We start from the raw sequence: 12,350 nt of genomic DNA on the forward strand, positions 1-12,350 counted from the left end.
GGACCTTCTGGGGCACGAATGCCTCGGTCCCGCCCACTGAGGCCCAGATGAAATCGGGTTTCAAAAGCTCCCCAGCTGATTCTAATGTACAACCAGGGTGGAGACCCACCGAATTAAGTAGCTCCCTGCAGCCCCCGCGTGAACAAAAGGTTCCGGGACTGTGGATTGGGGCAAGGCTGCTCAAACACAGGGAGTCCTTGGAGCAGTGCCTCGGGCCTCGGTTTCTTTATCTGCACAATGGGTGATGAGTAGGACTGCAAAGGCCCCTCCAGCTGTAGTAGTTCTCTTCTGGGACGCGGATCGGCGCCTCCGAGATCCAGGCAGCCCGCTCCCCTCTCTCCCCATCCCCCCGCTGGCTTTTCCGATTTCCGCGCCCCTTGGCGCTCGCTCGGGGGTCCCAGAGGAAGCCGCAAGCTTCGCCGCCGCCTCGGCGCGCGCGCTGCCCGGTTGGGGCCCCGGCTGCGGGCGCACAAAGCCCCCGGCGCTGACGTCAGGGCCCCTCTCGGCGGGGCCGGCCCCCAATGCAGGCGGAGCCGCGCCGCGCTCCCACCCCGGCCCGGAGCGAGGACCAGCAGCCAGCCCGGCAGCCCAGCGCAGCCCGCCCGCCCGCGCACGTGCCCGCCGGACCTGCAAACTTGTGCCACCGCCTCTGCCCGTCCCCGGGGAGCCCGAGCGCCAGCAGCCCGCGCCTCCCGCCCGTCTCCAACCATGGGTAAGTCAACGCGCTGGCCCCGCGCCACCGCCACTAACACGGCCACGGCCTCGCGCCCCCGCCCCGCCCCCGCTCAGGTGGGGCCTCCTGCGGGTACCTCCGCGACCCGGCCCGGGTGAGAGGGTGGGGTGCGGAGGTGGGAGGGGCGCGGCGCAGGTGTCCCGAACGCCCAGGTGCGCGTCCCCGCCCTATCTCGGGGGCGTCCCCACCCCGGCGGCGCTCGGCTGCGCCCGAGGGCGTGCGGCTCGCCGGAGGGGAAGAGAGGGAACCCCGGGAGGGGGAGTCCAGGGCGCGGAAGGAGCGTCCCGGGCTGCGGGCTCCTGCTTTATTTTCAGGGGGTGGGAGAGAGTAGCTTCTTGCCCTTTTCCCGGGACGCCCTCTTGTCGCCCGAGCTCCGAGTCCGATCCGGTCCCACCGTGCCGGCGTCCTGTTCGCCTTAAACCCACCTGAAGCCAACGCCCAGTTCCCCAGCCCTGGGGTCTTCCGAGAGCTCGTTTGGGAACCATGAACCTTGAAACCAGGAAGGTGGGAGGGAGAGGGAGAGGAGGGGACTGAGGGTGAGCCTCTTTGTCCCCCGTTTCAACTATCAAAACAATGACCTGGGAGCAGGTGGAGACGATGTGCCCCGCGGGTTTCGATGCAGCTGGGGGCTCGACTACTCAGGGTGAAAAAGCCGAGCTCTGGGGATTGAATATCTCCCACCTGGCCCGGGGCAGATAACAGGCGGCTGTAGGATTCTGTCTGTCACCTCCTGACACCCCCGAAATCCTGCTGTCAGCAATATGTCGTTAAATGGGGACGCTGTATCGCTCGGAAAACTCGTGAAGAGTGCGTTGGAAATCAGGCTTTTTCCGCTGCACCCCTGGAAATGTGCTTGGGAAAGGGTTTTCTTTCCCTGCTCTGTAATCCTTCTCTAGTGGCAGACAGACTCCAGCCACAAAAGCCGCAAGACTCAGGAGCCCCTCGGAAGTATTCCTAATGAGGGAGTCAGTGCGTTTAACCATTGCGGCCCCTGGGGAGGGCTCGGGAATTCCTTGCTGAGCCCCCGGCCCCCTACCCCCATCCTACATTCCCTGTGCTACTGATTGAGTGTGTAGGTGGTAATTTCGTACCGATTAACATTTCGGTGAGGGTTAGTAAGGAGGGCACATTATTTCGCATTTAAAAGGAAGCTCAAAGATTTTTAGAGTTCAATCTTTTTTTTTTTTTGGTTTTTAAAAATTTACTAGGTGATCAAAATCAGGAAGGAAATAAGGCCCCCCCAAATCCAACAGGACAATTTCTTACCAAAAAGTTAAGGATGAGATAGGATAAGATTCTTCTAGAAAGGGCAGAATTGCATGACCTGTATGTCTGGTTCCTACTTCTCTTAATGCCCGCACTGAGTGGTCACAGCCTTGTAACTATTTGGGCAGTGCTTGGCACAGACGGGTTGAAGTTACACAGAAGTGCAGGCTTGAGGAAAGCATTAACTAATTTTCCTGAAATAAAGTTATCTCTGGTGGGTTTTTTTTTTGTTGCTGTTTTTTGTTTTTTAAAGCTAGGCATTCGGATTCGTTCGGGTTAGAAATTGAGCGTCGAATTACCACTTGGGGACCTTCTTTCACAATCCCTGGTTTAATTGGGGCGGGCTTTATTTTTAAGTAGGTGTGGAAGTTCCATGCGGTACTCATGAAGCAAATGCCCAAACCAGAGGCCTGTTTTCAAGGAAGTACCTTGTGTCTGAGACATTTATTGCTTCTACACTTCAATTACCAATTTATGTTAATTTGTGCATACCTCACTGGTTCTGGCAGTCTCCTTGGCTTTAGTTTTTAGTTTTTACATTAAAAAAAAAAAGTTCCCTCACATCAGAAGGGAAACATACTGATTTCCTTTGGTAGGTTCTTAGTAAATACACCACAGGGCCATGAACTGGTTTTATTTTTCCAGATGTATTTAATTACCGAACGTACCCTGATGAATGTTGTAATTGAAATGATTTAACGCTGGGAAAACTCTGACCATTTGTCCACTGGCAGGGACTTTGGTTCTTATACAAGTCACTTCCTTAATGTGGTATCAGTTAATTTACTGGTAAAATGGGTGAGGTTTGTGGAAATAACTGATAAAAGTCCCTTTGGACTCGTTTTAAGGTATTCAAAATCTTTAAGTTGGCAAAGAAAATAATGAGCAGTGGTGGTGCATGCAGTTTTATCTTTCAATGCATCTTAAAAGAAAACATGTTTTTCAAAAGTTGTTGAGCCAGTTGACTTTTTTTTAATGGCTTTGTTGAGATAGAATTCACATACCATGTAATTCACACATTTAAGTGCGCAAAGTCAGTGATTTTTAGTATATTCAGAGTTGTGCAACCACTGCCACTAGCTATCATTGTCATCACCCCCAAAAGAAACCCTGTACCCATTAGAAGTCCCTCCCCATTCTCCCCACCCGCCAACCCCTAGCAACCACTAATCTGCTTTCCGTCTCTATGGACTTGCCGGTTCTGGACATTTCATGTAAATGCAATGAGCCAATTGATGTTTGAAGTGTGTTTGACTATTCAGTACCGTTGGTTGTTTTGCACCATGGGAAGATGTCGATGTACTTTTTGTATGCTGTACAACACCTAAATGAGTCAGTTGAAGCTAATTATTTCACTGGCTGAAGAGTTCCACATTTGGCCATTGTGCACGTGTATGCTCCCACTTGCCCCGAGCTCGCGCGCGCTCGCTCGTGCTCGCTCGGTCTCTCTCTCTCAGTCACTGTTACTCTGATGGGAACTCAGGTTGCCTAATAGAATTTTGAGTCTGTTACTTCTTCATACGCCTGAAGACATACCAACTAAATGCATTCCCTGCAGTAACCTCTTATGAGGCATTTGTAGACTATCCACCCAGCTTTGATATGGATCGTGTATCCAGAGAGAAGTGCCAATTTTGTTTCATTAGTTGCCTGTAATTTTAAATGAAAATTATATGTGAAATCAGATACAGCAAAACAGCTAAATAGTTGTTTTGATCCGTTTTTGTGATAGGGAAGTTTTTATGAGGATTATGAATTTAAACACAGTCAATCATTTCACTAAATAGCATTTAAAAAAAAACTGGTTGAGAGCAGTTCTTTAACTATAATGTGCCTACAAGTCATCTGGTGATCTTGTTCAAAAAGCAGTGTCTGATACTCTGGGCCTGGGTGGGGTCTGAGTGGCTGCATTTCTAGCAAGCTCTCGGCTGGTGCTGGTGCTGGTGCTGGTGCTGGTGGTCCCCAGGGCCAGGAAATAGAGGGAAAGCAGAGCAAGTCCGAGGCCCGGGTGCCTGCCCCAGCAGTTCCGCGAAATTACCGTGTGATTTTGGGTAAATCATTTTCTCTTCTTAAGCTCAGTTTACTGCACAATAAAAGGACTAGATGAAATCATTTCTTTGGGCCCTTACAGGTCTAAAAGGATGTAATTTAGAAAAAAGAAATGAGAGGGTCATGTTAGGCTTGAAAAACATGAGAAAACAGCTCCCTAATTATTTAAACAGTTTGTTTTCATGAAGCCAGCATCACAGGCATCACTGGTAGTTGCGTTGAATGCTGGCATCTTGACGTGCCTGCCAACAGGACAACTGGCCCTCCTCCAAGGAGACTGGTGGAGGAAGTGTTCACCCTCTTTAGGGCCTCCAGCTTTGGCTTTTCCTGCCCTCTTCTCTTTAGAGCTGACCACTCCAGAGAGCCTTTCTTTTTTTTTAATTTTATTTTTATATATATATTTAACATCTTTATTGCAATACAATTGCTTTACAATGGTGTGTTAGTTTCTGCTTTATAACGAAGTGAATCAGCTATACATATGCATATATCCCCATATCTCTTCCCTCTTGCGTCTCCCTCCCTCCCACCCTCCCTATCCCACCCTTCTAGGTGGTTGAGCTGATCTCCCTGTGCTATGCGGCTGCTTCCCACTAGCTATCTATTTTGGTAGTATGTATAAGTCCATGCCACTAGAGAGCCTTTCTTGATTCTACACCCAGGGCCCAGGCCATCTTCAGAGGCCAGAGTCAGAAGGAAGCACGTACACTGAGGACCCACACATACAACATTTGCTTCTGGAAGTTTGCTCAGGAATTCAGATGCAGCTGGAGACGAAGGAATGGTACCTTAATGAATAGCTGGGCAGGAAGTATTCCCAGAATGGGCTAGCCTCCCTCCCTCGGAGTGTTAAGACCTAGTAACAGCCCACCCTCAGGTCCAGGAGAGAGCGCCCTTCAAGTCTTGGGATGTGGACTGAAATTTTGAATAAAACTCTAGTCCGATAGCACAGAGTACTGTTTGTGACAAACAGGAAGTAATTAATTACTTGGAAATTAATTTTTTGCTCCAGCAAAACACTTGCCCAAACCACTTGACCCCTCTAAGGGGTTCTTAGAGGACATCCTTATCTGCTGCATTTGGGGTCAACCAGTTAGATGGTTTATTGAAAATGCCAGAGTAGTGAATCATTCAAAGTACCATATATGTGTCTTACACATTTTATTTAATTTTAAACATTAATTCACCAGAATTTTGTTGTAAAGTCAAGGTCTTTGAGTGTGAGCCCTGATTGAAATTTCTTGAAGTCTTTCTTGTGTATACATCACAGCCAGAATTCAATGGCTTTTGATTTCCAGTTTGATCCTTTTAGAGTGAGAGCCAACGTGTGTGCAGCATCCTTTTAGATCACCAACCCCACTCCCCTTAAACCTTTAAAATTGTCTTGCCCATACTTATTCTAGCAACTGTTTTTCCAAGTGACTCATCTTTTAAGGCTTTTCAAAGCCAATCAATCTGGTTTTCAAAGAAATAAAAACTTTCTTTTGGCACTCATTTTATTAGTTTGTGTAACACCTAATTAAATTTCATAATTCTAGTAACAAGTACAACTGGCATAAACAGGTTTGAGAGTAAATATAACAGACTCTTCTGAGGTACACAGTTCAGCTGGTGGGACAAGTAGTACGTAGATGTCTCAGAGAATAGCCTAGAAACCAAGTTCTGTGGACGATGGTCATTATGGTTTACAAAAAGAATACAGAGTATGGGGTAATTGGGTGGGTCCATTAGGTGAACGTTGGTAAGAGAGCTCTTACTGTATCTTAAGCCAGTGTCATCCATTTAATAACTTTAACATAATTTTTCTGGTTACTATTAGCTGGCTTGTTAGTGTTTATAATACGGCTTTTCTGTTCAAATGTCAAATTTGTCAAGAACAAAGATTGCTTTACTCATTGTTTTATCCCAATGTTCATTCAAATAATTGACGTATTGTAGGTACTCCACAAATATTTGTTGAAGGGATAAGGGTTTTATCATATAAAATGCATTTTATTAAGGTTTGTCTATATTATAAATGTATTGATTTCAAAGTATGTAAAATTATGTATGGCAAACTGTGATAAACTAGACTAAATTAAATAGGGCAAATGACATTAATTATTCTTTAATAACATTAATACACTGAGCACAGATTTGCACAGAGTAACAGAATTTCAGAGCTTGAAGTCACTTTAGAAGTAAATTGGGGACTTCCCTGGTGGTGCAGTGGTTAAGAATCTGCCTGCCAATGCAGGGGACACGGGTTCAATCCCTGGTCTGGGAAGATCCCACAGGCCGCGGAGCAGCTAAGCCCGTGTGCCACAGCTACTGAGCCCGCGTGCCACAACTACTGAAGCCTGCACACCTAGAGCGTGTGCTCTGCAACAAGAGAAGCCACTGCAATGAGAAGCCCGCGCACCACAATGTAGCCCCCGCTCGCTGCAACTAGAGAAAAGCCAGTGTGCAGCAACAAGACCCAGTGCAGTCAAAAATATAAATAATTTTATTTTTAAAGTAAATTGATTGCTGTAGGCATATACAGACACAAAAACAATTTAAAGAACAGTGTGAATGTTATTTCATTACTGTTTTTTGCCTTTAGCTTTTTTCTTTTAATGTTATAAACTACTTTCCTCTGGTGAAGAGTACTTCCTCCTTGTCAGACTTTTGAAGTGCAAAAAAGCTTGGAGTGCAACATTGTTTCAGTGAAATTCCTTATTGCCCTGAGGATTAAAAGGCAACAGTGGTCTTGAGTTTTCATTCTCAGCTTGTGTAATTGGGTTAAATGAATACCTACCACAGTGCCACGCAACAAGCATGTGCCAATCTGTAAGTGTTTGAGTTCCTGTTACTTGGCCATCACCACTTAGGCTTTTGGGAATATAAGACACCTGCTCAGTCAACAAGCGCTCAGAGCCCTACTCAGATGAGCGAGGTACTGTGCTAAGTCTTGAAGCAAAAATAAAAGAACAAAACCCAGTCCTGTCCTCAGATCACCACAGTTATTTTGGAGATGCGGATAAACAATTATAATAGAAGTACAAGGTCCTGTCGAATAATTTCCTCTGTCTGAGGGATAAAAAGAGGGTGGGGTGGTATTTCTGAGAGGGATTTTCTGGGGAGGGTGGTTATCCTTGATCTGAGTCCTGAAGGATGAGTGGGATGACAGGAGTCAGTGTCTGGGAGAGGACATCCCAGGCCCTGGGTACAGATGTGCAAGAGCAGGAGGTGTGGCAGAGACCCCTGCATGGGGAAGTTGAGGTGGTGGGCATGGCCTGAACGTGGGCGAGTGGGGAGAGCTGAGGCTAGAAGAGAGGCCAGGCCAGACAGTGAAAAGCCAGGAAAGAATCTGATCGTCACCCTGTTGGTCACAGAGAATCACAAAGGGATCCTAAGCAGGGAAGTGACAGCTGGAGAGAAGTGACAATCTACCGGAGGAGATACGGGTAGCTTGTAGGAAGCTTCTGGGGGAGACTTGTATTTGAGGTGTGTTGACAAGGGTGGAAAGGATTAGGGTACGCGTGGAAGAGAGGTAGGAGTGAGCAAGGTTTACTGGTGGGATCGTGAAGAAACTGGCCTGGCCATAGCAGAGAATGGGTGTGGGGAAAAGTAGGAAAGGGGGGGAAAAAAAGATGGGGGGAGGGGCACTGAAAGACTGGATGAAGAGTAATGCTTTAATTGATTACACATGGACACACAGGTGAATCTTGCAAGAATATTTATAATCTTGTCTATTGCCTCCTCCCTTTCAAAAGATAAAGTGGAGAGGGAAGGAAGTGTGAGCCTTTTGCGGATGGAAAGAGTCTCTGGTGCGACTCCAGAGGGGTTAGGCACTGAAATGAAAGCCAGTTCTTGTCTATTTATACATTTGATTATTTTGAAAGTGTCATTATTTCTTCCTTCCATATTTGAAAGAATTCACCAGTGAAGCTATCTGGGTCTGGAGTTTTCTTTGTGCAGATGTTTTAAACGATGAATTATATTTCTTTTTTTTTTTTTAAAGGGCTCTTTATTTTTTTTTAGTAATTTATTTATTTATTTTTGCTGTGTTGGGTCTTCGTCTCTGTGCGAGGGCTCTCTCTAGCTGCGGCAAGCGGGGGCCACTCTTCATCACGGTGCGCGGGCCCCTCACCATCGCGGCCTCTCCTGTTGCGGAGCACAGGCTCCAGACGCGCAGGCTCAGTAGCTGTGGCTCACGGGCCTAGTTGCTCCGTGGCATGTGGGATCCTCCCAGACCAGGGCTCGAACCCGTGTCCCCTGCACTAGCAGGCAGACTCTCAACCACTGCGCCACCAGGGAAGCCCTGAATTATATTTCTTTAACAGAGATAGTACTATTCAGATTTCCTGTTTCTCTTTGTTTCAGTTTTGATAAGTTGTGTTTTTCAAGGACTTATTCATTTTATCTAAGTTATTAGCTTTATTGATATAAAGTTCATAATATTTTTGTATTATCTACCTAATCCTGTTGTCTGTAGGATCAGTAGTGATGTTCCCCTGTTCATTCCTAGTGATGTAGGTAATTCGTATTCTGTTTATTTTTCTTGATCAATCTTGGTCATTTATTTTAAAGTTTATTTTAGTAGGTTGATATTACATCTGATAACTACATCTGATAGATGAGCTGATCACTTAATTAAAAAGTATATTTTCTAATAATCAAAAAATAGGATTTTAATGTCTAGAAGTAAAAATTGCTTGGTTAAAAACAGAATCTGCTGAAGGAAAAAGTATTTAAACCTGATCTTTTGAATTTTACTCTTAATGGCTCTATAACTGTATTTGAACTTGGTTTGACAAGATCTGTTGTAAATGATCTTGCATTAGAGTTATTGCTTAGTATTTGCTTGTGTATTTGTTTTGTGTGGGACTGTTAAATTCTACTTTCCTCTTCGGAGCAACTGGAGACAGATACTGAAACAAAAGAAGTTGTCTTTCCTTCCCTTTCAAGTGTACTTTTAGATCAGTGTTTCTCAGCCTCAGCACTTTTGACATTTTGAGCTGGATGATTCTTTGTTGTGAGGGACTGTCCTGTGCAGTGTAGGATATTTAGCAGCATTCCTGGCCTCTACCCACTACATGCCAGTAACACTCCCCAAGTTGTGACAACCAAAACTGTCTCCAGGCGTTGCCAAATAACAACTACTGGGGGGGGCAAAATCACCCCATATTGAGAGCCACTGCTTTCAAGTAAGAGGAATTGAAAACCTCTTGTGTTTCACAATATTATAAAATCTGAGTAATGGCATCATGGAAAGCTTGGTTGAGCACACCTACAGAATAGAAAAATCTCTGGTTCAAAAGATGTTATCCTTCCAAAAGGGATACTTGATTTTTCAAGTTAAAGGAAGTTGTTTTTTTTAAACCCTTTTTCAACATCATCAGAGAATCTGGAGATATAGTGGGGAGCCTTGCAGACCACCTAATTCACTCTTTGGAGTAAAATGGTACCTAAACCATCTCAACAGTGAGAGCAAACACAGAGTGTCTGGCTTTCCTTGGTAAATTGTTCTGATGTTCAGGATGCTTTATCTCTGAAAGAACCGAGTCTATGTGGAGTTCCTCATTATCCTTTGTTCTCTTCATTAAGTAGAAAGACCTCAAGGATCTAGTCACATTTCTTAACATCCTTAATTACCTTGATGGCCTTTCCAAATTTAGAATTCATCTCCTTAGCTATAATCAAATCTACCCAGATTAAACCTTTAAGGCAACCTCCTGAACCCTCTGTTTCATCCTTAGGGTCTGTAGTAATGACTTCATTACATTTTTCCGTGTGTTTGAGAAATGCAGGAGTTAAAGGGACTGATTTCCCCCTTCTTGCTCACAGAGATCCTTTTTGAACAGCCATTGATCTCCCTGCCCTCAGATGGAGACCTTAAATTGGTGTTTTCTGAGGGATCTGAGCACACTTGCAAAATAGTTCTAGTGTACAAAGAGCAGGAACCTTGGAAGTGCAAGTCAGAAGGAGCCAACAAAATCTGCTATTTTGTGTGTGTATCAGGTCACCCTTCTAGGTTTAGGACCGTGGTGTTTCACGACTCCCTGAAAAGAATGTTTAAATGGAGGCTTTTAAAATGGCAGCTTAAATTCAGGCATCTGTTCCTTCACACAATGAGCAAAGAATGGAGATGTAATTAGCAAAGAAACTCACACCCTTAGGATGACCTTATTTGATGCAGCTGTCTATGTTATATTTTCTTTTTAGTTTTCTCCTGTGGAATAGTCTGACAGTATCCATAGTTAAGTAAAGCAGAATTCAGAACATTAAAGAGATGAGTTTTCATTCCACGAATTACTGTCACTTTGCAAAGCCACTGTCCTGGATTACCAAAAACTGTTTTGAGCTCTATTATATAATGATATTTTGTCACAGATAATTTTAGATGCTTTGCAAGAGGCACAAATATTATAAAAATCACTTTAAGATTCGGTATTGAAGTATAATACACACATAAGAAGTGGGCAGGTCGTAAGCATACAGCTTGATAAATGTTTGCAAACTTAACCAGTAACCAGTATATAAATTAAGAAGCAGAATATTACCAGCCCCTCAGAAATCCCCTGCAAGCTCTACTTCAGGCAGCCCCAACCAAGGGTAATCATTCCTAATTTTTGCCAACATACTTTGGCCAGTTTGTGCACTTTATATAAATGGAATCACACAGGATGAACTCTTAGGTCTGGCAGCTTTTGATCAACATGAATAACATTATTTTAAAACTCAGTGATGTTTTCTGTCTGGAAAATAGACCTGTTTCTAAATCATTATGGTTAAAAGCATTTATTAAATGCCTTCATGTGTAGAGCTGTGCTAGGGAATACATCAACCACTGGTTCCTACCCTCTGTTTTAAGTAGAAAACATTGCCACAGCAGGTGTGAGAAGGACTTTGAAAATAATTGATGGGAGATGAGATGGGTACTTGAAAAAGCATACAGATGACGGGATTATAAAGATAAGGTACCCCCACTAGCCACCTCGGAAATGGAAAAATACATCATGAGGGTTTGTGAATAAAGAGGAAGTTGTCGATGTGTATTTGTTCAGGATACGATCATTCCGAATATTTTCTGGCTTCAGGGTATAAGGTTGTAACAGATGTTAAGACCTCCTCCCAATTAATTTCCTGAAGAAGATAGAGTTTTAGGAATTGTCTGAATTAACAGTAGTTAGTGAACTGTTGGTTAAGTGGGTGTTCCAGGTGTAGTGCAGGTTTGGAAAAAGGGCTGAAGGCCTGGGATGATTTCTGGTTATCCTCCTGAAAACTCTTAGAAATAGATATAAAACTGTTTTTGCTAAATTACCTTTTCTTCTTGCATTGTCGGGACTTAGTAATAATCTGCCTTCATTCCTTCAATGAGGAGTTTTGTCATCTTACTGAAGTCACGATATAGTTGTTACCGAACCAAACTTGGGTCCTCTCGCCTGCGCACAATAAAGCCAATCTACTGGCCCTGGGTTGTGGTGAGGGAAAGTGCAGCATTTATTGCAGAGCAACAGGCAAGGAGTCTGGGACAGCTAGTGCTCAAAAGACCCGAACTCTCCAGTGGGTTTCACTAAAGCATTTTTAAAAGGCAAGGTGAGGGAGGGGAGTCCTCGGGTGTGTGCTCAGCTCGTGCACAGTTCTCTGCTTGACTGATGGTGAGGGAACAGGGTGGTGTCTCAGGGGTTGATATTATCAGCCCTTAGGCTCCAGGAGGCCTGGGGGCTATGTGCTTATGGGCATCAAGCAGTTAACATCTTCCTTTTGGTGGGGGGTTTACACATTTGTAAATCAACTCAGGAAATGTGCATCAGGTACTGTTACCTAGGTACTTCCGAGAGAGGAGGCAAAGCAGAGGACTTGGGGGGAGGGGTCTGGCCCGGGAAGGCCCCATAGGGTCCTGCTCGATTACATAGTCAGCAGAATGAATGCTTTGTCATCACATGGAGCTGGCTTTAAATTGTGTAGTGTCACCACTGCTTCCCAAGTCGTGGTGACAACGTACACTCCCACCAGGAGTGTCTGAGCATTCTAGTTTCTCCAAATCTTCTCCAGCATTGGGTGTTCTCACCGTTTTTAATTTTTTCAAGAATCTGATAGGTATGAAGTGGTATTTCATTGTTTTTTATATGAATTTCCCTGGAGAGGTTGAAACTTTTCGGTAGGTTATTGGCCATTTGGGTTTTCTCTTTCATTTATATCCTTACTATTTTTTTCTATTGATTTGTAGCAATTCTTTATACATTCTGGATAATAACCCTTAGTTAAATGTGTTCTCAGTATCATCTTTCTCTCTGTGGCTTATCTTTTAATTTTGTTGAGCACATCTTTTGTT

General features: G+C 44.5%; 1 protein-coding gene across 1 annotated transcript in view; it reads left to right on the forward strand.

Annotated features, from left to right (window-relative positions):
* The first annotated feature begins 589 nt into the window (after positions 1–589).
* GPM6B (glycoprotein M6B) overlaps positions 590–12,350 on the forward strand; it is a 157,290-nt gene continuing 145,529 nt past the window's right edge. The window contains exon 1 of the mRNA XM_081222953.1: positions 590–712. Coding sequence (XP_081079079.1) covers positions 709–712 — 4 coding nt within the window. The 5' untranslated portion in view covers positions 590–708. The remainder of the gene's footprint in view (positions 713–12,350) is intronic.

This window comes from Mesoplodon bidens (assembly GCF_964165515.1).
Source record: "Mesoplodon bidens genome assembly, chromosome: X".
NCBI classification, from domain to species: domain Eukaryota; kingdom Metazoa; phylum Chordata; class Mammalia; order Artiodactyla; family Ziphiidae; genus Mesoplodon; species Mesoplodon bidens.